The following is a 26,895-nucleotide window of genomic DNA, read 5'->3' as shown; positions in this document are numbered from 1 at the left end:
GCATTGGAAAAAGAATTGTCGTAAAACGTGTCCCGAGTCCTGTCTGTCTGATACTGTTGCTCCAGATGTACATAGTGACTATAGTTTTAGCTTTCCTATGAACACCTGTGTCTTCTGTATATAAACCAGCTTCTGTTTCTGCCTGTCCATTATAACCGTGTAAATACATAAAGATTTTTTAAGAACCGGCTTAAAGACGGCTAACGCTTTTGTGTCTTCGAGAGCGTTATTGTGAACTCTCTTCCACATCGGTCTGTTCCTGTCTCGTGTATCACGAGGTACAGCACTGAGACCCCGGTCACCCGCCTCCATATTTTGGGCGTGCCTACTTGGCCAGGAGCAGAGTTGTGAGAATGTTCCCGCGGTTAATGTTTAAGAAACGCTCCATCCCGAGATCTCATCGTCCGAATGGAAATTTGGTCTCTAATCATTTGATTCATGGAAATGGGAATTCCTACTAAGCAGTGGTTAATGGAGGATTTTCACCTCCAGATAAACTATTTGCTGTGGTATGTCCTGTGTATTTTCTGAGTCATTTTCTACTACTTAAATAAATACTTCACAGATTCTGTGGTTAGGTAAACATCTGCAGAGCCCAGAATTGCATCATTTCCTTCTTGGAGCTGTAGTAGGTACTGATAAAGGAGCCCACGGGGACTTCAGATTAGGCTACTCTTAAGTGACCACAACTCATTTCGCGGTAAGTTACGAAGTTGCTTGTGCGTCAATGTTAACGCAGTCTTTTTTCACGAATGAAGCCCCGTGCTTCATAATCTGCAGAAAAAAACCTGTTTTCATTTACTATTACAATTATTATTACAATTATTCCGCACATCTGTTACAGTCATACCGACAAGGTGATATGAATGTAAGTTACGTAACATCGGACTACGTGTACCTTGATTTTAATTGTATCCGACTCGATTAAGTAATGAATGTAATTAAAACGGCTAATGACTACTGACATGTCAAAATTCCACAGTAGTAGGGGGTGTCACGTGGCGTAGCCTGTAGAGCACTGTCAACATGCACATTGCGAGCCGCGACGTTGACGTCCGACCGCGCGACATTTTCGCATGCCTCTCCCTCTCTTCCCCGTTCTTCCTGTCTCTCTACACTGTCCTGTCCAATAAAGCTGAAAACCCCATATAATATATATATTTTTAAAAATCCACAGTAGGCTAAATATATTTTGAATAAAAGAGCAAACTCCGATTACATTTATCTCTGTTACATTTATGGCGACTTTTTTTATTCTTCTTTTTTTTCGTTTCAACGTTTATTGAGAAATTTACCGCTCTCGGCGTTACCAGAAGTAGTTTTTTTTATTTTGCGTCTTTTATCGTGGATAGCTCAGTGGTAGCTTCCATAGATTTTTTTTCTTGGTTTGTAAGACTGCCCTTTTTTATTTTTTTATTTTTTTATTGTAGCAAGAATAATGAAATACATCAATCGGGAAATATGACGTCCATCAGTGACAGCAATATAACATCTTCAGAATGCATACACAAAAGTATGAAACAATACAAATATCGTGGTACAATTTGCAATGAAGGGAAAGAGAAAGAGAGAGAGATGGAAAGAGAGATTATATATTATAGATATACAACAATTAGGGGTTTTCTTTTTCACAGTTCTTCATAGCGGGTTAGTAACATATCACTTTTTGTGTTTTTTATTCATTTCAAAGATTTTAAGAGAGAATCAACTTCCAAAAGCGATATCCAACATTAATCAGCCATTGGCTTAAGATGATCTGTTTTGAGGTCATCCAGCGATAACACCAGTCTGAGTCTGTGCTGATTTCCATTTCACTTCAGGAAATCAACTGAAATTCAGTTCTTGAATTTAAAGGTGCTCATAATGTTCTAAAAAGATTTTTTTATTCCAATTAATTGGTTGAATTTTAATTAAAATTTTTAATGAACAATGTCTGCTAATATTATTTAGGTTTTATTGACCATTTGAATCGTTCGTAAGCAATATTTTGGTTATGCTCGGTTTGTGGGAGGAATTCAGGGCAATTAGAGGACCACGCCTGCTGGTTAAGAAGGCACACACCTGGATGATGTTACGAATCAATCCAGGATTTAAAAGTGTGCTTCTTTGCACAGTAGGTGTCTGAGAGCGGGGATCCCCTACGAAGGAGAGCCCGAGCCCGAGCCCGAGCCCGATGCGTGCAGCTGAAAAGCGATGCGTATGATTTCATTTATCTTTTTTTATTATTCCTCTTTGTTGTTTCAGTTTATTGTTTTGCCCAGAACCCGTGAGGGCTAAGGGTGAAGTGGTCCGTTTATTTTATTTTGTATTCAGTGTGTAGACTATCTGCGGTTATTTGTTTTATCTGGCACCTGTTGAGATTTACGATGCGCGCGTTCTTATTCTTTTTCACTGCTTGTTGGACTTAACCAGTTCCACCGCTGGGTGGCGCGAGGCACTCATCTGAAGACTTTATTGGCATGACAACCACACACGTGCGTTGTCGTGCCAATAAACAGAAAAAGTAAAGACCATTTAAATTAATCAAGGGGAAATTAAAAAAAAAAAGCATTTACATCAGCCTACTATAACTAATGGAACCATTTATTAGGCTACTTGCACCCGCCAAGTAGCCAAGTAGCGTCATCAGAAACTTAACACACACGTCTGTAGACCTCTTTCACGCTAGTATGCCGCGCGACTCGAAATTCATTGTCACGTGATCCGACCTTTAATCTAAATTGCACAACTGCCGGAGATACAGTTGATTTTAATCGCCCTGCCCACTTGAGGAAGAGGCTCAGTGCCCATAACCCCGGGATTCACATCACGTATCGTTAACATCCAGGATATGTCGGTAGCATAAAAGCCCAGTAGTCTACTGCAGTTTGTGACTTCGAGCACAGAGGAAGGCACGAGACTAGCCATGTCGACTTACCTGCTTATTACCGGAGTGGCGGTCGGTGTGTCTGTTGTCTTGTATTATAAGTTCGTCAAAGGAGCGAAGTGCAAGAGCAAAGCGAAACTACACGGCAAGACCGTCATTATAACCGGTGAGTTTGATTTCATTCGAAGCTTCATCATTATTGAGATGAAAACTGTAAACAAATTAATGCAAATTGTAAAACGTAAGTGCTGATGACATTGTTTTCTATTATATTACGTGCATGTGTATGGTGCGAAACAATTTTCTCTTCTAATGAACTACACAACGGGACGCGTCTGCTCTAGCAGCTCAGCGAAAAGATCATTAAATCGCAACGTACTCTCAGAAAAAAGGTATGCTTGTCACTGTGGTGGTACCCTATAGGTACATAAACTGGTACCCCTAGCCAGCGATACGTAATTAATCTGTACGTTTTTTTTTGCTTGTAAAGGGTAGCTACTTATTTGTAATTGTACCAAAATAGAACATTATTATTGTTTCTAGGGAAATTTGAGAAATTTGTTCCTTTAAAAAACAAATGTATCTCCACTGTACCTTTATTTCTGAGGGGTAGGATATAATTACCGGTATCTTCTGTGATTGTTATGACCATATTTGCCTTCTTGAAATGCGCTTATAAGACCACCGACAGACTGTTTACTGTGCTGGCAGGGAATCAGCAGGGTCTGATTGCAGAACACCCTGTTGGATCAGCCTTATGTGAACCTTAGGTTCTCCATAATACAGTGCAATCATGTTTTGTATTGTTGGAAAGCCGACGTCATGGGGCACTGTGTGCACTTAGGGCCATATTTATAAGTTTTGCGAAAATTACCGTCAGTGCCGCACAATTTCTCTTCTCAGTTTAGAGAGGAAGGCCTATTTAGGAAGACTGGTTATGTAAATGAGCACAGCCCGCGGTATTTAAGATGCGCCTTGCGCATAGCAGGAAAGCAACTGGTGACGTCGGGTTTTAGAAATATTTTCTGAATAAAAGAGCAAAATCCGAAAACTGTTACATTTATGGCGACTCTTCCCTCCTCTAACACGCTGATGATTTCTCTTCTTACGAATGGCCATGCTGATCTTGTGCCGGAAAGAAGTGAACACCCGTTTTTCGCGGACGTTAATAAACAGACGCAATTTACTTTTCCGCAACAGCCACCAGCCATGATAAATGACCTCTAGCAGGTCAGATGCCTAAATGTCAATTCTGTCCGTTCATGTTTTTGCGGTCGAACATCAGAACGCCCTAAAATACTTTTGCATTTACCCAAACACGCACATTTTAGGGATGCCACATTCCTCTCGTTTTCCCTGAGTAATTGTATAACAACGGCATTTGTCTTTTTGGCGTCTACAAAAGCCCCACAAATCCTTAGAGTATGTATGGCCCTAACCATTTTATTCCATGTGACCTCTGACCTCTCTACCCCCAGGGGGCAACACTGGCATTGGGAAGGCCACAGCCTTGGAGCTGGCCCGGAGGGGGGCGAGGGTGGTCCTGGCCTGCCGCAGCCGGCCAAGGGCCGAGGCTGCTGTCAATGACATCAAGAAGGTGAGGAAAATGGCTACTTCGACTTCCTTTCCACTAACATTACATTACACTACATTACAGGCATTTAGCAGACGCTCTTAGCCAGAGAGACTTACACACGTTTGCATTTACATTGCATCCATTTATACAGCTGGATATATACTGAAGATGTGCAGGTTAAGTGCCTAGATCAAGTGTACAATGGCAGTGGTCCTGCCCATGAACCATACCTGTGATCTTTAGGTTACTAGACCAGTTCCTTACCCGTTATAGGGTCAGCTGTGGTGGCCTAAATTCACATCACAATATTTTGCAGTTATCACAATAACAAAATCGTTCTTAATCTGTATTGCAAGATCATACTGTTATCACAATAACGATATGATCTCACATTATAGATTAAGAGCAATTCAGAATCATACCTTGGAATATATAAAATCAGGATGGCATGACTTCATATACTCAATGATGTTGTGTAATTTTTAACTCCTCCACCAAAGCTAACATAAAAATGATTTTTTTCCCAGTAATTTGACTAATGTAAATGATTAATTTACAACAAAATAAAACATTTCAGGGTTGTCTTTTTTTTTTCCAAAAGTTTTTCCTCTAAACTCTATCAGGGTCAACTGATCAATCAAATATCAACCTGGGCTCCCTTCCACAAAGTGGGTTCTATAAATCTAAGATTTGAGTTAAATTATATATTGCATTGAGAAACTATAACGTTCATGAAGTTAGGCTACACAGCGTAGCTTAAAGCCTGGAAGATAGTTCCCATGGTTTTCCAAGAAAGGAAATGCTATACCAGCATACCGCCAACCCCATAATTTTCACCTGTAATTTCACTCGGCCTGATGCATGTGGACAGGCAGTCGGGGGGTGTGGCTTAGCTTGAAGCCCCTCCCCCCCCTCCATGTCCCTCCCCAGAAGAGCGGGAGCAGTGAGGTGGTGTACAGGCAGCTGGACCTGGCCAGTCTGGAATCGGTGCGCTCATTCGCCGAGAATTTCCTGAAGACTGAGCCCAGGCTGGACCTGCTCATCAACAATGCAGGTGAGAGGGGGAGGGGCCTGCTCATCAACAATGCAGGTGAGAGGGGGAGGGGCCTGCTCATCAACAATGCAGGTGAGAGGGGGGAGGGGCCTGCTCATCAACAATGCAGGTGAGAGGGGGAGGGGCCTGCTCATCAACAATGCAGGTGAGAGGGGGAGGGGCCTGCTCATCAACAATGCAGGTGAGAGGGGGAGGGGCCTGCTCATCAACAATGCAGGTGAGAGGGGGAGGGGCCTGCTCATCAACAATGCAGGTGAGGGGGGGAGGGACCTGCTCATCATTACATTACATCTATATTACATTTATTTGGCAGATATTTTTATCCAAAGCGACGTACAAAAAGTGAATTTCATGGTCATAGACAACTACTAAACACAGGTTCAATAAGATACAATACTTATTTTGTACAGCTATTTCTAGCCAAGAACACAGTTTAGTTCACACAGTGAACACTATTCTGACCTAACCTCTGCAAAGCCAACTAGGCAGAAGAATAAGCTACAGTATTAGGACAAATACAAATTACCAAAAAGTGCTGGGATGGGGCAACATGTAACAAGTGTCATGAAAAGGGGGGGGGGGGGGGTGGATTTAGAGTGAAATATACAGCGTGGTGGTGGTTAGTCTAGGTATAGTCTGAAGAGATGAGTCTTCAGGCCATGGCGGAAGATGGGTAGTGAGGGGGAGGTTCGAAGAGGGACGGGGAGTTCGTTCCACCACTGGGGAGCTAGGGTGGAGAAGCTCTGTGATCCATTTGGTCATCAACAATGCAGGTGAGAGGGGGAGGGGCCTGCTCATCGACAATGTCAGGTGAGAGGGGGAGGGGCCTGCTCATCAACAATGTCAGGTGAGAGGGGGAGGGGCCTGCTCATCAACAATGTCAGGTGAGAGGGGGAGGGGCCTGCTCATCAACAATGCAGGTGAGAGGGGGAGGGGCCTGCTCATCAACAATGGAGGTGAGAGGGGGAGGGGCCTGCTCATCAACAATGCAGGTGAGAGGGGGAGGGGCCTGCTCATCAACAATGGAGGTGAGAGGGGGAGGGGGCCTGCTCATCAACAATGTCAGATGAGAGTGGGAGGGGCCTGCTTTTGCACATACAGGTGATGGCGTAAAATGTATTAAAGTCCATTGAAATAGGTTTCCTATTTTGAGTGCTTTATATTTCCCTGCGCTCTCAGGGCTTTTAATGGGTGGCCGGACGGAGGATGGGCTGGGCATGATGTTCGGCGTCAATCACCTGGGCCACTTCCTGTTGACCAACCTGCTGCTGGAGAGGCTGAAGGAGGGCGGGGCGGCTCGCATCGTCAACGTGGCCTCTCTGGGGCACCGATTCGGCAGCATCGACTTCGACTGTCTGAGCGCTCACAAGGAGCTCGGGCGGGGAAGCTCCACCTTTGGTCTGATGAAGATCTACAGCCACAGCAAGCTGTGCAACGTCCTCTTCACCCACGAGCTGGCTAAGCGGCTACAGGGCACCAGTGTCACCTGCTACAGCCTGCACCCAGGTCAGTGAGCGCTACGTCACGGCATCTCCACCCCTGTTCCTGGAGATCTGCCGTCCTGTAGGCTTTCACTCCACTCCTAACAAAGCACACCTCACTCAACACCGAGTGATCTTGTGTGCGCGTGTGTGCGTGTGTGTTGATGTGTGTGTGAGTATGAGCTTGTGTATGTGTGAGTGTGTGCGAGTGTGTGAGTGTGTCTCTGTGTGTGTGTGTGTGTCTCTGTGTGTGTGCGTGTGTGTCTGTGTGTGTGAGTGTGTGTGCGTGTGTGAGTTTGTGTATGTGGATGTGTGTGTGAGTATGAGCTTGTGTATGTGTGAGTGTGTGTGAGTGTGTCTGTGTGTGTGTGTGTGTGTTTGTTTGTGGATGTGTGTGTGAGTGTGAGTGTGCGCGTGTGTTTGTTTGTGGATGTGTGAGTCTGTGTGTGTGCGTGTGTGCGTGTGTGTGTGTGTGTGTGTGTGTGTGTTTGTGTGTGGATGTGAGTGAGTGTGTGCGAGTGAGTGTGAGCCTCTCTGGGAGAGTGACCTGTCTCTGTGTGTTACTCAGGTGCGATTAATACAGAGCTGAGTCGCAACACTAGCAGGGTGCTGAGGGTCCTGCTCCTGCCCATCACCGCGCTCTTCTTCCGAGGCGTGGAGGCGGGGTCCCAGACCACGCTGCACTGCGCCCTTCAGGAGGGCATCGAGCGCTACAGCGGCCGCTACTTCTCCGACTGCGCCGTGCAGGAAGTGGACGCCAAAGCGCGCGACGACGCTGTGGCCAGGAAGCTGTGGGAAGTGAGCGAGACGCTGTGCGGCCTGCGCTGAGGCTCCGCCCACGCCGTGCCCAAGCCCCGCCCTCATCCCACATAAACCCCTCCCCTTCTCTACTCATGCCCCGCCCTCATCCCACATAAACCCCTCCCCTTCTCTACTCATGCCCCGCCCTCATCCCACATAAACCCCTCCCCTTCTCTACTCATGCCCCGCCCTCATCCCCATACACTCCTCCCCCTTTCCCACCCACACCCCCATGCACTCCTCCACCTCCCCCTTACTCACCCTCATCCCAAATAAACTCCACCCTCTTCCCCATCCATGCCCTGCCCACATAAACCCCTCCCTACTGCCTCACCTTTGCCCCGCCCACATAAACCCTTCCCCCGGCCCCGCCACCAACGCCGTGGCCCGGAAGCCACTCCCACACCCTGCACTGCCCACTGCTCACTGCTACTCTGCCAACTGTGTTATTTTCTATCGTATGAAAATATCAATAATTACTTCAATAATTGTGTCGGCCCTGTAAGATTATAAAATCCTTTTATACTAGTTGCCTTTTATGAACGGTTACCAGTTTCTGAATGTGCACTTGATTTTTTGCGAATGCTCCCATATGGCTGGCTGTTTTTATTTTTAGTGTTTTCCTGTTACAGCTACAGAAAATACATCTGCTATAAGCTAGGAGTAGTTATGTAATCTAAACTCTGCATCACTTTTCTCTGTGTTCATGTTATATATCTGTTCTCACTGTTTTAAGACCTGCATGCTGTCCCTGTTTTAGTCTCAAAGGAAAGTCAGTGTTTTTTTTTTTTTCTGTTTGGGAGATACGCTTGTTAACCACAACCAGCCCCAGAAATTAAGAGAAAGACATTCAGTGAATGGTTGGTTTGTTTGTTGCCCTTTTATTAGAGCCCTGGTACGTCTGTGACAGATTCATGAGAGGTAGTAGATCATGCCTCGGGCGAAATGCCTCTCTGATGATATAAGAAGAAGAAGAAGATATACTTTATTGTAATTTGTCCTCTGCCCTAGTTTGACCCATCCTTAGTTACCTAGGAGCAGTGGGCAGCTGCCTCTCTTGTGCTGCGCCTGGGTTACCAGCTCCAGTTCTGAGGCCAGTGTCTTGGTCAAGGGCACCTGCAGGAGCGCACCTGACATGCATGTCTTTGAGCGTGGGAGGAAACCGGAGTACCCGGAGTAAACCCACGCGAACACGGGGAGAATGTGCAAACTCCGCACAGAAAAAAAGAAAAAAAAAAAAAGTCCCCAAGCCAAGATTCAAACCCACAACCTTCTTGCTGTGAGGCAACAGTGCTAACCACTACGCCACCGTGTTCCTCCTTACTGTGAACGTGCAGTCTTCTGTCCTGGTGCGCTTGTGCTGATATCCAACGTTAATCAGCCATTGGCTTACGCTGATCTGTTTTGAGTTCATCCAGCGATAACACCTGGGCTGATTTCCATTTCACTTCAGGAAATCAACTGAAATCCAGTTCTTGAATTTAAAGGTGCTCATAATGTTCTAAAAAGATTTTTTTATTCCTATTAGTTGGTTGAATTTTAATAAACTTTTAATTTCATAAAAATTATTTCGTTTTTACTAACCTGAATCATTTGTAAGCAATATTTTCTGATGCTGAGTATTGGACTACAGGATTGTATTTGAAAATATATTCAAACACTTTACGTTTTTAATATTGAATATCGCAGAACTTGGAACTTTGTGTAGCTATGTTTTAGGAAATTGACTACTTTTATTTACATTTACAGTCATTAAACTTTAAAACTTTAACCTGTTTTTATTGGGCATCACAAATGGAGGGAGACATCTGAATTAAACCATTGAGGATTGCTTTTTACTCTGAAGCTACATTTTTGAGCATTTTAAATATAATTTATGCATTTGGAAAGTACCTTTGAGAAATTGTGTTGATGCTTCATAAACAAAAACTTTCTTTGTGTGTGTATGTTTATACATGTATGAGTATACATACATCGAAAAATACAAAATTTCAAAATTTTTAAAATCAGGATTTCTCTTTTGCCAGGAAGATGTGTAATATAAACAAATAATTACTTGAAATAATGTACATCTGAAAACATATTTTTAATCTAAATCCTAGAAAATACTTCTGTATTTGACCCATGTCTACCAGCATGCACTTTGTACAAGTATTTATATTGGATCTAAACCAAATCTGAGATAAAGTTTAGTGGTTTGACTGGTCCAAACATTCCAGAAGTCAAGGCTTGCAGAGCAACAGATTCTATCATGTTGGCTACACCCAATACAACTGAATTACCTCCAAATATTACAGATATTACAACTTGACTTTGCGACAAATGACATTCTCTCATTCCGTCTCCGCCCGCTTGAGGGGACACTCCCATTTTCTCTGACATCGGCGGGGCTGGGTCCTGTGTTTAACCGCCGAAACAGACCACAGAGAACCACGTGCCCGTGTTTTTAAACCCCTCACAACAGGGGTTCCCAACCCTGCTCCTGGAGATCTACCGTCCTGTAGGTTTTCACTCCAGCCCTAACAAAGTACACCTCACTCAACAGCTGGAGATCTACCGTCCTGTAGGTTCTCATTTCATCCCTAATCTGGCAAACCTGATTCTACTAATTAGCGACTCAATGAGATCTCTGTTGAGTGAGGTGTGGCTTTGTTAGGGTTGGAGTGAAAACCTACAGGACAGTAGATCTGTAGCTGTTGAGTGAGGTGTGGCTTTGTTAGGGTTGGAGTGAAAACCTACAGGACAGTAGATCTGTAGCTGTTGAGTGAGGTGTGGCTTTGTTAGGACTGGAGTGAAAACCTACAGGACAGTAGATCTGTAGCTGTTGAGTGAGGTGTGCTTTGTTAGGGTTGGAGTGAAAACCTACAGGACGGTAGATCTGTAGCTGTTGAGTGGGGTGTGGCTTTGTCAGGGTTGGAGTGAAAACCTACAGGACGGTTGATCTCCAGGAACAGGTTTGGGCAGCCCTGCCTCACAGCACATTGCTGTTGTCACCTTGATGATGTTTTTTTGTATTATCTAATATCTGCAATGATAATGAAGAAATTAAACTAAATCACGGATGTAAAGTCAGGATCATAAGAGGCTGTGGGACCACCGTGTTTACTGAGAGTCGGGGTAGCCCCTCAGTGATGATGTCACAACTTCCACCATCGAGGGAAAAGGCGTCACTCCATCACCCTGTCCTACTTGCAGTATCAGATGAGAAACGCAAGGGTCGTGAATAAAATGAGAGAAGATTCATATTAATCACTAATATACTGCATATTTAAAAGTTAGCCTATGTGCTAACTGTGGGTATGTTACACAGTCTGTCACACTATGTGTGTGTGTGTGTGTGTGTGTGTTTGTATGTATATCAGTCTGTCACACTGTCCATTTAATCATTTACTCTACTTGGTTGTCTGTGTGGCACTTTCTACTATTTACACTGAAGAAAAAGAAATAATGCTTAAAAGATAAAAGTGCTATTCATAAATTTGTAACTGCAGAGTAAAAAAGGACAGACCAAATCCATTGCTCTGGATGTGGAGTGTTAACCTGACCAGGACTGGTTTGTCTGAAACTCATCGACGTGCGTCGACGTTCCTGCGTGCCTACGCTGTAAAGCAGGAGAACAGGTCAGACCTGCACGCGTACCTGAAGTGCTCGCCCCGTCTGTGCTCGCCCCGTCTGTGCCCGTCCCGTCTGTGCTTGCCCCGTCTGTGCCCGCTCTGTCTGTGCCGTCTGTGCTCACCCCGTCTGTGCCCGCTCTGTCTGTGCCGTCTGTGCTCACCCCGTCTGTGCTCGCCCCGTCTGTGCTCGCTCCGTCTGTGCTCGCCCCGTCTGTGCTCACCCCGTCTGTGCTCGCCCCGTCTGTGCTCGCTCCGTCTGTGCTCGCCCCGTCTGTGCTCGCCTCGTCTGTGCCCGCTCTGTCTGTGCTGTCTGTGCTAGCTCCGTCTGTGCCCGCCCCCTCTGTGTGTGCGGGCGTTCGGCAGCGCGCGGTGAAAAGGGACCCGAACCCCGGTGACCTCGGAGCGCGTCGGAGCGCTTTATCGGGCGCTTCTGGAACCCCGGCGGGCGTACCTGCGCCAGCCTCCGCTGCCATGGCTGGGAAAACATTTGAGGACTTTGCACGTGCTGTGTACCTTCATCTCTGCATTGGGTGAAATGACCCTAAGATACACTCTTTACTGCAACTTGTATTTATAACTTCTTCCTTAAGTCTTTATGTCAATTAAAATGCTGATGAAATGATGTACTTTTTATTTAATAGATTTAGAAACTGAAGGCCATGTTAAACGTACCTTGGTGAGTCGCTTTGGTTAAAAGTGCGCCAAATGGCTAGATTTAAATGACCTGTCCAATAAACAGAATGTGCCAACTAGGACACGTCTTTTGACTGATGAATTCTAGGTGGCATGTCTCTCCCACAAGCCACATAAACTCTTCCCCCTTCCCCACCTAAGCCCAGCCCTCACCCCACATAAACCCCTCCCCCTTCTCTACCCATGCCCCACCCTCATCCCACATAAACTCCTCCCTCTTCCTTCAGATGCCCTGCCCTCTTTCAGCCTATGTGCTACCCACTCCTGAGAGAGAGAGAAACAGGGCAGGGAAGCTGATCAGATTTATAAATGATGTGTGCCCTGCAATCTGTCTGGGGTGTATTCCTGCCTCTCACCCAATGCATGCTGGGATAGGCTCCAGCACCTCCTGAGATCCTGACCAGGATAAGCAGGTTAGATGATGGACGTATGGATGAAAACCCAAAAGAATCTGCAGGGAATAAGAGACTCACGTGCTGCTCAAATAAAGACTATAATAGACACGCGTAAGAAAGTGCTAAATCTTATCAGGCGTCTGATAGGATAGGTGTGGGGAGCAGACAGGATTTCACGGAAGACCATGTATATCAGATCTAAAAGATCCGTATTTGACTACGGAAGTGATGTGAATGGCTCTGCAACTGTAATGTGTGTTGGAAAAACTCGACATAATTAAAAATCAGGAATTTAGATTAATCCGTGGGACAATTAAAACAACACCAGTGGTAGCAAGTAGGGGTGGAGATGGGAGAAGGGGCACTACACCTTGTAAGAATGCACCTTATTGCTAATAGTGTTTCCACTGCAGATGATGGGAATGAGTGTGTTTTGCGTGAATTCCAGCGCAAGTAGGCGTTTAAGGGAAAGAACTGGCTGATAAATTCACAAAAAAGATGTAGTTTGAAGCGCAAAAATTCACATTAAAATAGACTGTAGTAAAGCAGAGATGAACAACATATTTAACGGTGTAATTTTGAAAATCAGCAAAGAGCAATTGAATGAAGAGAGGACAGGGTGGAATTTTTTAATTTTCAAAAGGGAACGGGACTGGTCGTGAAATGCAGCTAGGAGGAGATGGGAAGAAGTGATAATGTATAGAATGAGGCTTAGGCACACGTGGCTACATATAACACTGTTTTTGATGAATAAACACAACAGTGGGAGATGTGAATATTGTAACCTTTCTGAAACCATTGAGCACGTACTGGTTAAGTGTCCAAAATACAGTCAAGAAAGAGGACGACTGGTTTAGAAGTTTTTCAGAAAAAAGTACGGTTTCATATAATTGACATTCTTTAAGAAAGTTCTCAATAGAATTGCTTTAGCTCATGTATTCACTTTCTACAGAACACAGGGTTTGGCCACCAAATTTGTACTCACAACTTTTAATAAGTAGATCTAGCAGGTAATAAATAACCCCTATCCACACTCCAGGTCAGAAGGTGGCGGTAGTGCATTATACACTTGTTTACAATCGCCATAAAACTCTCGAAGAAGAACGAGAAGACTCCGCCAGGGAAAATACGAAAATGAAATTAGTTGCTCGCGTTATTGAAGTGTTGATTTCATAAAAAGGGACGCATTTACGAACTCACAAGTGTGAATGTAGTAGGAATAGAAAACTTTGGAATGTCTGCATTTTTAACTATACTGGCTGCAGTAGTTACTGTGTATGTTCTGATTTATTATTATCTATTCAAGTGCACCAGAAGATGTGAAAGTACTGTAAAGCTAAAAGGAAAAAACGGCGATCGTAACAGGTGACATATATTTATTTTCCAGCATTTTAGAGCAGAGAGTGCACCATATTCACACAGCTATTCTTTTGAAATCGCAACTTAAAATATTATTTGCCTGTTGATCCGCTTGGTGAAATTTGACTAATCAACAGTTCTAACGTATAGCCTAATAAATGACACTTTTTATGCTTATTTTGGGTAGTCTACTTCAGCCGTGGCGGAGGCTACGGATGAAAGGACCGTAAACCAGTTCTGTTACATTTTAGCGTTACGTAAATACAGAGTTGGCAAGTAGCCTACTTCATACTCAAGAAGCCAGCGTCTACCTCACTCGGTTTTATATGGGGAGTTAAAACTTTATGCGTTCTTTGCAATTATTATTTTTTTACGCGAGGGCACATTTTATGACGAAAATATGACGATTAAACTGACTGATTGTGTTTATGCACTTTGATTCTCTGAAGATGACCGCCTCGGTTGCAACTCAGTTCAGTGTCTTTTTCCAGGGTGTAGCCTACTTATAACAGCCATTTCTTTCTTCTGTACGCCTTTAAAATCTGTAATTACATAACATTACAAGCATTTAGCAGATACTCTTATCCAGAGCGACTTACACAACTTATTATTTATTTATTTATTTATTTATTTATTTATTTATTTATTTTTACATAGCATTTATTTATACAGCTGGATATATACTGAAGCAATGCAGGTTAAGTACCTTGTTCAAGCGTACAACAGCTGTGTGCAACCTGAGAATCGGACCTGTGACCTTTACGTTACAAGAGCAGCTCCTTACCCATCATTTGTTTATGCTTTTTAAGCAGGTTTCCCCCTCCCCGCTCCTCTACTCTTGACAAGATTTGTCCATGACCCCTGACCCCCTAATGATCAACATTTGACCTGTCCCCCCAGGGGGCAACACTGGCATTGGGAAGGCCACAGCCCTGGAGCTGGCCCGGAGGGGGGCGAGGGTGATCCTGGCCTGCCGCAGCCGGCCAAGGGCCGAGGCCGCTGTCTTCGACATCCGGAGGGTGAGCGGTTATTTAACCGATTCTCTGCTCTGTGGGTGAAAATAAACTACCTGCACAGGACGTATATTGCAGACAGAGGGCGCCATAGCCTTGTTGCAGTGTCGACCGCAGGCTGGTGGCGTCACTGGACCTGGTTGCATTTTCCCACACCTCCTGGGCTGAAGCGCCCCAATCCCCCTCCCCCTCCATGTCCCTCCCCAGGAGAGCGGGAACAGTGAGGTGGTGTACATGCAGCTGGACCTGGCCAGTCTGGAATCGGTGCGCTCATTCGCCGAGAACTTCCTGAAGACTGAGCCCAGGCTGGACCTGCTCATCAACAATGCAGGTGAGAGGGGGAGGGGCCTGCTCATCAACAATGCAGGTGAGAGGGGGAGGGGCCTGCTCATCAACAATGCAGGTGAGAGGGGGAGGGGCCTGCTCATCAACAATGCAGGTGAGAGGGGGAGGGGCCTGCTCATCAACAATGCAGGTGAGAGGGGGGAGGGGCCTGCTCATCAACAATGCAGGTGAGAGGGGGAGGGGCCTGCTCATCAACAATGCAGGTGAGAGGGGGAGGGGCCTGCTCATCAACAATGCAGGTGAGGGGGGGAGGGGCCTGCTCATCAACAATGCAGGTGAGAGGGGGAGGGGCCTGCACATCAACAATGCAGGTGAGAGGGGGAGGGGCCTGCTCATCAACAATGCAGGTGAGAGGGGGAGGGGCCTGCTCATCAACAATGCAGGTGAGAGGGGGAGGGGCCTGCTCATCAACAATGCAGGTGACAGGGGGAGGGGCCTGCTCATCAACAATGCAGGTGAGAGGGGGAGGGGCCTGCTCATCAACAATGCAGGTGAGAGAGGGAGGGGCCTGCTCATCAACAATGCAGGTGAGAGGGGGAGGGGCCTGCTCATCAACAATGCAGGTGAGATGGGGAGGGGCCTGAGAGTAGAAGAATGTGATAGGTCCAGCTCTCAGCGGGCAGTCAGCATGTTTGGTTGTGTAGCCCGAAGGTTTCTCCATGCACAATATGTGCTGTACTTGTAGTAGTTGGATTTTCACGGACTGTTGGATTGGCATGTCACGGATGAGCTTGCACTACATTACCCACAAACCACTTAGTGCAGCTACTGCAACCTTATACTGCAGTTTCACTGAAGTACAGTGCAGTTAAAATGCAGTACCAAAGAGTTCTACTGCATGAGTACTGCACAGGAAGTAATGAAACTGCAATTAAAAACAAGTGTGTCAGAAATATTGCATAATACTGCAGTAATACTGTAATAATTATAGTACAGTCATCAGTTTTTTGTGAGGGTGTTGATGGAGTTGAAGAGACGCCCAGTCAGTGTGCACAGAGGGAGGCCTGCTTCTCACCAGTACGTTAAGGGTTAATCGTCAGGATTGAGAGGGGAAAGCGGAGCGCGAGATTTTCGGGCGTGACCCGGGGCCTGCCTCTGCCCCGTCCCGTCCCGCCTCAGGGGTGATGGGGCCCGGGCGGACGGAGGAGGGGCTGGACCTGGCTTTCGGGGTGAACCACCTGGGCCACTTCCTGCTCACGCGCCTCCTGCTGGAGCGTCTGAAGATGGCGGACGCGGGCCGCGTGGTGAACGTGGCGGCTCTGCTCTACCGGCTGGGGGGCGTGAACCTCCCCGCCCTGACCGCCCCCCCGCGGGACTCCGCCCCCTCACGGACCGGCTGGGCCCACGTCCAGTCGTACAGCAACAGCAAGCTGTGCAACCTGCTCTTCACCCGGGAGCTGGCCAATCAGCTGGAGGGAACCAGTGTCACCTGTTACAGCCTGCACCCTGGTAGGTGTGCACCGGGGCTGGGCACGTTTCAGAACTTCACGCCGTTCTCCCTTTCAGTTTGTCAGTTGGAATTTGAATTGGATAGGCCACACCCCACGGGATGTTGAACTGGAATCTGAAGTGGAATGACAGGAAAGTGGAAGTTCAATTCACCGCTATTGAAAGAAATTCCACTCTGTGTCACACTACAAGAATACTTCAGACATAAATTGTAAATGGTAAATGGACTGAATTTATATTGCGCTTTTATCCAAAGCGCTTTACAATTGATGCCTCTCATCCACTCATTCACACACACACACTCACACACCAACGGTGAAAGGCTGCCATGCAAGGTACCAGTCAGCTCGTCGGGAGCAATTAGGGGTTAGGTGTCTTGCTCAGGCATACTTTTTGCTGAAAAATTGTTGTTTTATATTTAAAGCCACAATCTCTTTCATTTCCAATTGACTGTTTTAAATACTTAAGACAATGCTTATCTGCTCATTTAATACATATGGCGTAATGTGTATTTCATCAGAATGAACGTAATCTAGGTAGTCACAATAAATGAGTAGCTGTGCTATATTCTACGATACGATATTGAATTTCAGCCCGGAATGCATCTCCTAATTATTTTTTATTAAGGCTTAGTAGATAAGTTCTGCGCGTATAAAAATTGCCATTCTGTTCAAATGCTAACATAGGATTTACTGCTAGTTATGATGTCAAATGTATCAATGGCAGACCCTGTAAACTACACTAAACTACAGTAACGTCACAAATTATGGAAACACTGCATTTATAAAAGATTATGGTGATTGATGCAATATTTTGCAACAATTTCTCTTTTTTTAATAATATGTGTATTGTCAACATAAAATTAAGAATTTATTAGCATTTGCGTTAAACAAGTAATAATTATTCCAGTCTATTGTATCTACTGTTGGAAATTTTATTATCAGCTTGAACATGTATTTTTCGACATAAAGTGATACTATTCATGCGAAGAGAACTTTATTTCAAATTACTGATGTCAGATAATGTCACTGCTGCTCGTGATCTGGTAGATAACTTTCAAATACGAAAATGGCTCAGAGATACAACAGAAGAAGAAGGGGCTCAGATAAGAGTTTTAAGAGATTATGAAACATCTTTAAGCACAGTGTTTTTGTCATTTTTGCCTGTACTGTATGCATATTAATTTAATTGAATTTAATTCTTGTTCCTTTAATTCAAACTTGAATTGCAATTCGGCATCCTTTGTGCTGCCTCAGTTCTTGCTTTATATAATCCATATTAGTATGAACCAAGATACTAATATTCCATCATATTATAGTCAGCATCTGTTTTGGTTCTATTTTATTGACATTTGATTTCCAGAAAAAGGCCCTTGAAAGGCTGGGTGGGGGGTGGGCGGGGTGCATGGTCTCAGATTGGGTGAGAGAGTAATTTTATTCATTAAATGGGCTGCTGATTGGGTGAGGTGGCCTCTGTCAGGATTGGGTCCTTGCCTGTCGGTGTGATCATGTGTCTGTGGATGTGGATGTGATCATGTGATCGTGTGTCTGTGGATGTGATCATGTGATTCTGTGTCTATGTCTGTGGATGTGATCATTTGATCATGTGTCTGCGGATGTGATCATGTGTCTGCAGATGTGATCATGTGTCTGTGGATGTGATCATGTGATCGTGTGTCTGTGGATGTGATCGTGTGTCTGTGTGCCCCGCCCTCAGGGGTGGTGAAGACGGAGATCGGCCGGGACATGCCGCTGTGGCTGAGGCTCCTCTCCCTCCCCATGGGGGCGCTCTTCTTCCTGGACGTGGAGGCGGGGTCCCAGACCACGCTGCACTGCGCCCTTCAGGAGGGCATCGAGCGCTACAGCGGCCGCTACTTCTCCGACTGCGCCGTGCAGGAAGTGGACACCAAAGCGCGCGACGACGCCGTGGCCAGGAAGCTGTGGGAAGTGAGCGAGACGCTGTGCGGCCTGCGCTGAGGCTCCGCCCACGCCGTGACCAAGCCCCGCCCTCATCCCACACAAACTCCTCCCCTTCCCTACTCATGCCCCGCCCTCATCCCACATGAACTCCACCCTCTTCCCCATCCATGCCCTGCCCACATAAACCCCTCCCCTTCTCTACTCATGCCCCGCCCTCATCCCCATACACTCCTCTCCCTTCTCTACCGATGACCCCACCCTCAACCCCCATAAACTCCTTCTCCTTCCACACGCATGCCCCATGCTCATCTCACTTAAACTCCTCCCCTTTCCCCACCCATGTCTCACCCTTATCCCACAAATTCTTCCTCCTTCTCTACCCATGCCCCGCCCTCATTTCTCATAAACTCCTCCCCCTTCTCTACCCATGCCCCACCCTCATCCCCCATAAACCCCTTCCCCACCCTCATCCCACATAACCCCCTCCCCCCTTCCCCACCCAAGCCCTGCCCTCATCTCACATAACCCCCTCCCCCTTCCTCATCCATGTACCCAACCACACCGTGGCCAGGACGCTGTGGAAAGTGAACAAGACACTGACCACAGTCACGCCTTTCTGGGCGGGGCCTCTTCTGAAATTGAAATAACTTTAACCACGAGCATTCACAACAAAGGGACATGAAGAGACAACATTACTGATCTGCCATCTCATAGATTACTCATGTGGCTGCTCATTTTAATGCCAGAACGCTAAAGATTATGCCATGAAAACAATACTGAGAACAGCAACTTATAAATATATCTTTCTAATTGGGTTCTAATAACAATAATGTAAAAATAAAAGATGCTGGTATCGTTTTGATAATTTTAAGAATGACGTTATTAAACCGATGGTATGATACGTTTAACTACAAGTTACCAGTTCTTAATAATATGTTAGTTATAGTTTGAAGGTGACTTCTTGGCAAGAATGTATTGGTTGGGGTATTATAATTAAAAAAGACTGTTGTGACAGATGATAAATGATTGTCTTTTTTGTGATAGTTGTCGTTGACTGTGTGATTTAAAAATTCAGTTCTGGCCAAAAACAGGATTGAAAAACTAATGTGAAACTAACCTTTTAACTTTTTGAACACCACACTGTGCATTTATAGGAAAAACACATGGATAATTTTTTTTTAAAATGTGACCAAATACATGCTTTGGATACACACTTCAAAATTTGGCACTTTCATTTTTTATCTCATGTTAGAGTATGGAATTGGAGCTGCAAAAGAAGGTGTCACTTGATGAGATTAGACTATTAGATATTAGTAAATATTTCTGGAGATGTGAGTGAATATTGTGTTTTTTCAAAAGAAAACTGGCTTTAAAGATTTTGTTTGGAATTTTTCCCTGTCTCATCATAAAATATGCCCCCAAGCCAGGTAATATTGATATGCTTGCGTTGGCCTTAGTGTTTGCTATGATTCTGAGTGGCTTTGATTATGATAGAGGTTTTTGTAAAAAAAAAAAAAAAAAAAGAAGATATATCTCAAGTTTAACCTCTGATTTAGCTCAAATTTTTTTATTTAGATTCTTCTACTTCCTTAATCATTTTGGCATGGCTCTCCTCATAATGTAGCTTTAAAACATTCATAACTGCTCTCTCTATTGAAACAGAAAAATAATACTCCACAGTGCCGTTGTGTTTTGATAGCTCTCATTAACAGATACTTCTAGCCAGGAAGCTATCCCACAATGCCTTGCACATGAATATTTGGAGGAAAATGGCTGCCTACTATCTCTTTCGTCTGCTTTTGTCAGATTTTTTTGCTTTTAGATTTGATATTTTTTCACATGACTGCAGAATGCAGGTGAAAAAGTAAATTGCTGAATATTTGAGTAGGTATTTTTATTTAATAAAAAGACTTGGTGCTCAGTAAAAAGCATTTTCAGAGAATGCAAATAGCATTGAAATATAAATAGAAAGATATTGGCACGAAAGATACATTTCTGTAATGTGCATTTTTCATTCATTCGATTTTTTTGACAAAATGTGATCCTAAAGTTCAGCGTTTGCAATAATTAATTTGGACCTCAAACATCTATACCAGTGGTAACCAAACTTGTTCATAGAGATCTGCCAGATCTGTTGGTTTTCATTTCAATAAGATCTCTATCTTGTGGTGTGCTTTGTAGGGGTTGGAGTAAAACCTACAGGACGGTAGATCTCCAGGAGTAGGTTTGGTTACCACTGCTCTACACCTTGTTTTAAAGGTTTGTGCCTCCTGCTCCATCAGGGCTTGTGATGTCATTATTGTCCACTAGGGGGCAGTAGCACACTTCCGATTTTCACTCTCATCCGCTGAAAATAGTCGTGCTGCTTTCATTCACCAGCGAGTTTCTATAACGATTGTGGATAATAGAATTCTGAATGTTGTTTCCCTCGTCCTAAAAACTATTGAAATTTATTCGGCAGGATGAATCTGGGAATATTGTGTGATGTGATATTTTTTTATCAGTGTATATATGTTTGAGACATAAGCTGGGGCACCTTGCTCAGCTGTGATATATGCACAATAAAAAATAAGCAGTTTAAAGCAGCTATGCATCCTAATAGTGAGACCGCTGGCACTATTACTGCAACAGGGTTTATGGAGCTGTCATTCTATGTTGAGCATGAATCACTGAGTGGTTTTAGTATTATTTTATGTATCACATAAAGTTAAGCTGAATTCTCAGTTTCCAGAAAAACACGTTTGATGTTGAGCAGTATATATATAGTCTCCGAGCAAGCGACGGCGTTGAGCAACAAAGCAGAAATGAGCAGTGTGCTGAAAGTGGAATTCATGTGTTTTTCTGTTGTTGTTTTTCTGTTTTCTTTTTTGCAGGAAGACTTGTCCTCTGAAGTGGAAATCATCTGTACATAGTCTTTGCTATAAAGGGGCAGAGGGGAAATCTCCTACTTTTCAGCTGTGTGGGAGTAGTTTTAGAGGTTTTCCATCACCTCCTGAACAGATTGATCCCATATTACTGTATATGCAACTTTTGATACATTCCCTTCCTATATGTAGGACGGAGTGTAGCACAGTGGGTAAGGAACTGGGCTTGTAACTGAAAGGTCGTAGGTTTGATTCCCGGGTAAGGACACTGCCGTTGTACCCTTGAGCAAGGTACTTAATCGGAATTGCGTGTGAGTATGCTATAGTATGCCAGTGTTCTTGTGTGAGTACACTTGAGTAGGCTATTACGCTTGTGTGAGTGTGCTGTGTGTTTGCGTGAGAACCCTAGTGTGCTTGTGTGAGTATGCTACAACACCACCCCACTCACAGGAGAGCTGCAGCACCATGGACAGCGCCAGCCCCACTCACAGGAGAGCTGTAGCACCATGGACAGCGCCAGCCCCACTCACAGGAGGGCTGTAGCACCATGGACAGCGCCAGCCCCACTCACAGGAGAGCTGCAGCACCATTGACAGCACCAGCCCCACTCACAGGAGAGCTGCAGCACCATGGACAGCACCAGCCCCACTCACAGGAGATCTGCAGCACCAAATAAAAGGAGGTAAGCCAGACACCTTGTTTAGTTGTATTTCTCTGCTCACCACGTGTTCAGTAGTGCATCATTGCGTGAGTACACTAGTGTACCCAGCACTGCATCACTGTGTGTGAGTGTCAGTGTGAGCATGCACACACACACGTGTGTGTGTGTGTGTGTGTGTGTGTGTGCACGTGTGTGAGTGAGTGGGCCTGTGTACCGGCATTTCTGGATGCATGTGCAAGTCTCACCCCCCAGTCTAGGTGTCGTTACCCGCCCCCGTGCCATCTGCTGACGTGTGGTGTTTGCAAACACGCTACAACGTGCTAAAGAACTCTTATCATCCCGCCCTCTTCACACCTTGTCAGAACAGTGGCCTGTACCAGCTGTCCTGTGCTTAGGTTGATGCTACTCGGACATGACGGCTGACAGGTGACAGGTGTGCTGAGATCCGGTCATGAGAACAAGGTCTCTCTGAGCGTGCTCACGTCAGGAGTCTAATGTACTGTTTTGTTCCTGCATTTATGCTCAGGAATATTGTAGCGGTGCTTTGAACTGAACACGCTCCGTGCTCGCCGAATACATTCTGTGCTTGCTGAACATACTCTGTGTTTGTTTAACACACTCTATGCGTGCATGTATGCGTGCGTGAGTGCGAGCATGCATGAGTGCGTGCATGGGTGAGGGCGTGCATGTGTGCCTGAGGTTGTGCATGCGTGAGTGTGTGACCATATTAACCATATTGGCTTATGACACTGTTGCCAGGCGAGAGTGGGTGCAGTGGGCAACCCAAGAAGTGGAGAGTGGAGGTTTTCACAAACATTCTGCACGCCAGCGTTCAACCAATCACAGCGCTCCGCTGAGCCGGCCCCACTGGCCCCCGTTCTCTATAATTTGCGGTAATGAAATGAAGACACAGAGCCCCGTGTGTGCAGTCAGGCAGACAGTCTTCAGCTGGGAGTAAATCCCTGAAAACATTAGAGAATTAGAGAGAGAATATTGCATTTTTTCACTGATTGCCAATTACCTGCTTTCTTTTTTTTTTTTTTTTTTTACCATAAGCACCACTGTCTTATTGATTCGTGCAATTCTCAAAGCAATCAGAGTGTTCGCAAAAACTGGGGAAACGGTGGAGTTTCTCGAATTGTGTTCTTTTGAACTCGAGCCTACGGCTCTTCCATTTTTAAGGGTGTACTTCTCTTTCACCCCAAAACCACGAACGCAAAACACGCTGCGTTTTCCAGCCGCCGCTGTAAGTTTCCGGAACTTTTTTACGCGACGCATTTCCTGGTGTCAAAACTCGCTTTCTTAACACACTCAAATACGAATTATTGCCCGTCTGTTGGTAAGTCTGCAGAAAGCACTCTTTGTCGTCCGCGGATAATAAAGGAACTCCACTTTACGCGGACTCTTCGCCGGGCCGGTGAGTGACCCCCTCCTCCTCTGAGCACCGGGTCGAGGCTGCGGTTTTTTTGTGCGAGCTTCTCGGGGAAATCGACGGAAAAATTCCAGGGAGGGTATTACAATCGATCGGCCACTAATTGCGGCTCCAAACCCGCGCCGAAGCGCGCGGGGGGGGGGGGGGGGGGGAGCTGTTTCTCCGGCGGGCCGCGGGCGGCGGTTATTCCGACGGCCGGCGCCGAGCTCGGTTTTGACAATGAGCACAATGGCGCCGCGCTCGCCTCCGTCCCGCCCGTTTCGCGTCCCCCGCCTGGAATGCGGGCGGACAAAAGGGCCCGCTCGCCAAGGTCGCGGCGGGGGCCACCGCGGCTCTGCAGCTGTGCCGCCTCTCAAAAGAGACCGTCGAGGTCCCGGGGACTGGGGGGTGGGGGGTGGGGGGTGGGGTTGGGGGGGTTGTGGGTAAATACCGACAGAACCCAAACGCGGCTGCAATCAGACTTGAAATGGCGGCTCTCCGCGGCAACCTTGGAGGGAAGCGAGGGTCCCGCGAGGACAGCGTTAATCAAACCGGGGAGAGCCGTCGCTAAACCGAGCCAGGCGCTAATTAACGACGCGGGTTCGCCGACTCCTGCCCGCTCTCCGCGGAAACCGCGATGAAAGAAAAACTGAAGACGCAAGGGACTGGAAACGCGAAAAGCGGACCGCGAAGCGACCAGAAAGAAAAAATTCCAGATCTTCAATTCCCGTCTGTACCGCACGACAAGGCCCGAGTCTACTACTTTTTTTTTTTGTTGTTTCGTTTTTTGAAGCTCAGTTTTAGAACTTCAGACCTTTTTTTTTAGACCTTTCTTTAGCGGGGTTGGAATTCCGGGCCGCGATGCTTCCCCGTCTGTTTCGGGTTCCCGTCATTAGACCTGGGGCCCACTCGAGCACATGGGACGAGGGAGGAGGAGGACCCCTTCAGTCGAGTGGCCCCTCTTGGAGGAACGGGTCCCAGCTGGGCCCCGGGAGGGTTGCGGAGCTGGTCAGCTTAAAAAGGGGCTTGTTTTGCTGACGGGGGGGGGGAAGGGGGCGGGTTAATTGGTTTACAGTAAAACAGGCACACGCAAGGACACCTGGGCGCAAGGTTGAAGGACCCTTGTGTAGCTCCGTTTCCCCCCGCGGGTTTTCCCAGGATTCATCGTGGCACATCTCGTGACCTCACTGCTGCTGGGGAAGACGGACAGTCAGACAGAGGGACAGATGAACACATCGCTCAGACACAAGTTGGCCTCCACATTCCCCTTTGCAAAGCAGTCGAATGACACAATACCCCAGGCTGCCCTGGAAAGTTGTTTTTACCTTGTGAGTTACACACGATTCTGGTCCTGGTGGTGTCTGCAGAGCACCTTGCTTTTTGTCTATGTGTATGGTAAATGGTAAATGGACTGCATTTATATAGCGCTTTTATCCAAAGCGCTTTAAATTGATGCCTCTCATTCGCCAGAGCAGTTAGGGGTTAGGGGTTAGGTGTCTTGCTCAAGGACACTTTGACACGCCCAGGGCGGGGTTTGAACCGGCAACCCTCCGACTGCCAGACAATCGGTCTTACCTCCTGAGCTATGTCACCCCGAATCTGTGTATGAATCTGTGTGTCTTGCACATGTAGTGTGTCAGCTGTCAACAAGTTAGGCAGTGAAAACATACACACATGCCCCTCTCTCTCTCTCTGTCTCTCCCTTTCTCTCTCTCTCTCTCCATATTGTCAGCTACAGCAGCATGGGCGGTAGGCTGGACAGAGTGGTCAATACTGGTCGTTGCTATGGATCAGGCACATCGACGAGCACAGGAGCGGTGTGGGGGGGGGGGGGGGGGGGGGGTTCCTGATTCTCATCCCGGTGATTGTTTAGGGTCAGTGGCAGATCCGATAGCCAATCAGGGAACGATCATGAGAACAAACAGCTGCCCGGAGGAGCTGTCACTGCAGATTAGACCCCGCAGAGAGGAGGACTGCCCACTGAGGCAAGAGGAGGAGGAGGATCCCAACTGCCCTCTAACCCTACCTCTACCACTCCACCTTCCTGTGAGTCATATCTCAATCCACACGCATTTGGTGTGCAGGGTCATTTATGGTAACTAAGGCGGTAGAGAAGTTTCTGGAAGCAGTACTTTCAAGGACGGGCGATTCTATGTTTTACTGGGCTGTCGGAGCGTGTGGAACACGTCTGTCCGACACTCGGCGCCACGGAAACACGCGCTGCGGAAGTCGGTGCCCGGCTTCCTGTCTTGCCTCCGCGTGCGGTGCCCGGCTTCCTGTCTTGCCTCCGCGTGCGGTGCCCGGCTTCCTGTCTTGCCTCCGCGTGTGGTGCCCGCCCTGTGACGAGCTCCGCCCCCTGTCCCCCGGTGCAGGACCCGCTGACTCTGTGCATTGTGGGAATGAGCAGACCCGGGAGCGGGAGAGGTTGGGGGGGGGGGGGGGGTCTTATCTGAGGAACGCCGCCTCCCTGCAGCTTTGGCAGGTTATTAACAACACGGCGGCTGCAGCCTTTTAGAACCCGGCGCCCCCCCAGGACCCCTCTCCTCACCCTATCTATCCGTCCTCTATTCTCCCCCCCCCCCCCCCCCCAAAAACTCCCCGAGGCCTGCTGCTCTCTCGCTAACTGGCACCTCATATTTGTGCTCTTAAATCGCTCCGTGCCCCCTCTGTACCCCCAGTCCCAGGCCAAACAGGAATGGGTTTTTTTTTTTTGGCCGGGGCTCGGGCTGAACGGAATTCTGATCGTTCCGCTCTGGCCTGGTTTACCGCCGACGTTCCGCCGCCAGTCGGCATCGGCAGTTACGGCAAAAACTTTGTTTTCGGTACGTGTGTGAGCGTAGACTTTTGTCTTCCTGCCCGGGAATGTTTTTCTGACATTATTTCCAGATCGTTTTTTACTCTCCGCTTTACCCACTGTTTCTCATTTTCAATCCCATCCACCAGGGATTCGGTTTTCACTCGTTGTGACTGGTTAGGATTTTTCACTGCATAGCATCTACTTTATAGGACCTAACTTGAAAACAAACTTCAAAATCACAAGTGTAAAAATGTAAAAAAATTTAGACCACAGGAAGAAAAAACAAACTTCAAAATCACAAGTGTAAAAATGTAAAAAAATTTAGACCACAGGAAGAAACAAAGCATTGTGTCAAACAGTGTGACACTGTCCTTCATTGCTACAGCGTGTCGACAAGGATGTTTTGGAAATGCTCAATGCACCGGCTTTAGGTTTCCCCGTCCGAGCGTTCAGAACAAGAGCCGACTTACACGGTCCTCTGAACGTGTTAAAAGTAGGCGGGGCCAATGTGGGCCCCGCCCCCGCCCGGCTCCTAGCGCGCGCTGACTCTGGTGGGGAGGGGCCACCGGGCGGAGCAGCTCTGAGCGACAGACAGAC

General features: G+C 46.6%; 1 protein-coding gene and 1 pseudogene across 3 annotated transcripts; both read left to right on the top strand.

The window, feature by feature from the left end:
- Positions 1 to 2,153: 2,153 nt before the first annotated feature.
- On the top strand, positions 2,154 to 19,918 carry LOC118210252 (dehydrogenase/reductase SDR family member 13-like). 3 transcript variants are annotated; one of them, XM_035386276.1, is made up of 6 exons: positions 2,228 to 3,032; positions 4,345 to 4,463; positions 5,373 to 5,496; positions 6,676 to 7,002; positions 7,546 to 7,846; positions 18,746 to 19,918. In XM_035386276.1, exons 1-5 carry the CDS (start codon positions 2,906 to 2,908, stop codon positions 7,803 to 7,805), a joined length of 957 nt encoding a protein of 318 aa, XP_035242167.1. In that variant the 5' UTR covers positions 2,228 to 2,905; the 3' UTR covers positions 7,806 to 7,846; positions 18,746 to 19,918. The 3 variants fall into 3 exon arrangements, with proteins under 3 accessions (XP_035242168.1, XP_035242167.1, XP_035242166.1); XM_035386275.1 differs by lacking the exon at positions 18,746 to 19,918 and adding an exon at positions 7,935 to 8,947; XM_035386277.1 differs by lacking the exons at positions 2,228 to 3,032; positions 18,746 to 19,918 and adding an exon at positions 2,154 to 2,197 and having other exon boundaries at positions 7,546 to 7,928.
- LOC118210251 lies at positions 13,585 to 18,694 on the top strand (annotated as a pseudogene).
- Positions 19,919 to 26,895: the final 6,977 nt, after the last annotated feature.

Source organism: Anguilla anguilla, chromosome 12, assembly GCF_013347855.1.
Source record: "Anguilla anguilla isolate fAngAng1 chromosome 12, fAngAng1.pri, whole genome shotgun sequence".
In the NCBI taxonomy this organism is placed as follows: domain Eukaryota; kingdom Metazoa; phylum Chordata; class Actinopteri; order Anguilliformes; family Anguillidae; genus Anguilla; species Anguilla anguilla.
Note: the sequence above shows the minus strand (reverse complement) of the source record. Positions and strands in the feature narration are given on the sequence as shown.

Coding starts and splice junctions, on each gene's coding strand:
- LOC118210252 (XM_035386276.1), top strand. CDS start 2,906: ATGTCGACTTACCTGCTTATTACCGGAGTGGCGGTCGGTGTGTCTGTT. Junction 3,033..4,344: donor CAAGACCGTCATTATAACCG/GTGAGTTTGATT, acceptor CTCTACCCCCAG/GGGGCAACACTGGCATTGGG. Junction 7,003..7,545: donor CTGCTACAGCCTGCACCCAG/GTCAGTGAGCGC, acceptor TGTGTTACTCAG/GTGCGATTAATACAGAGCTG.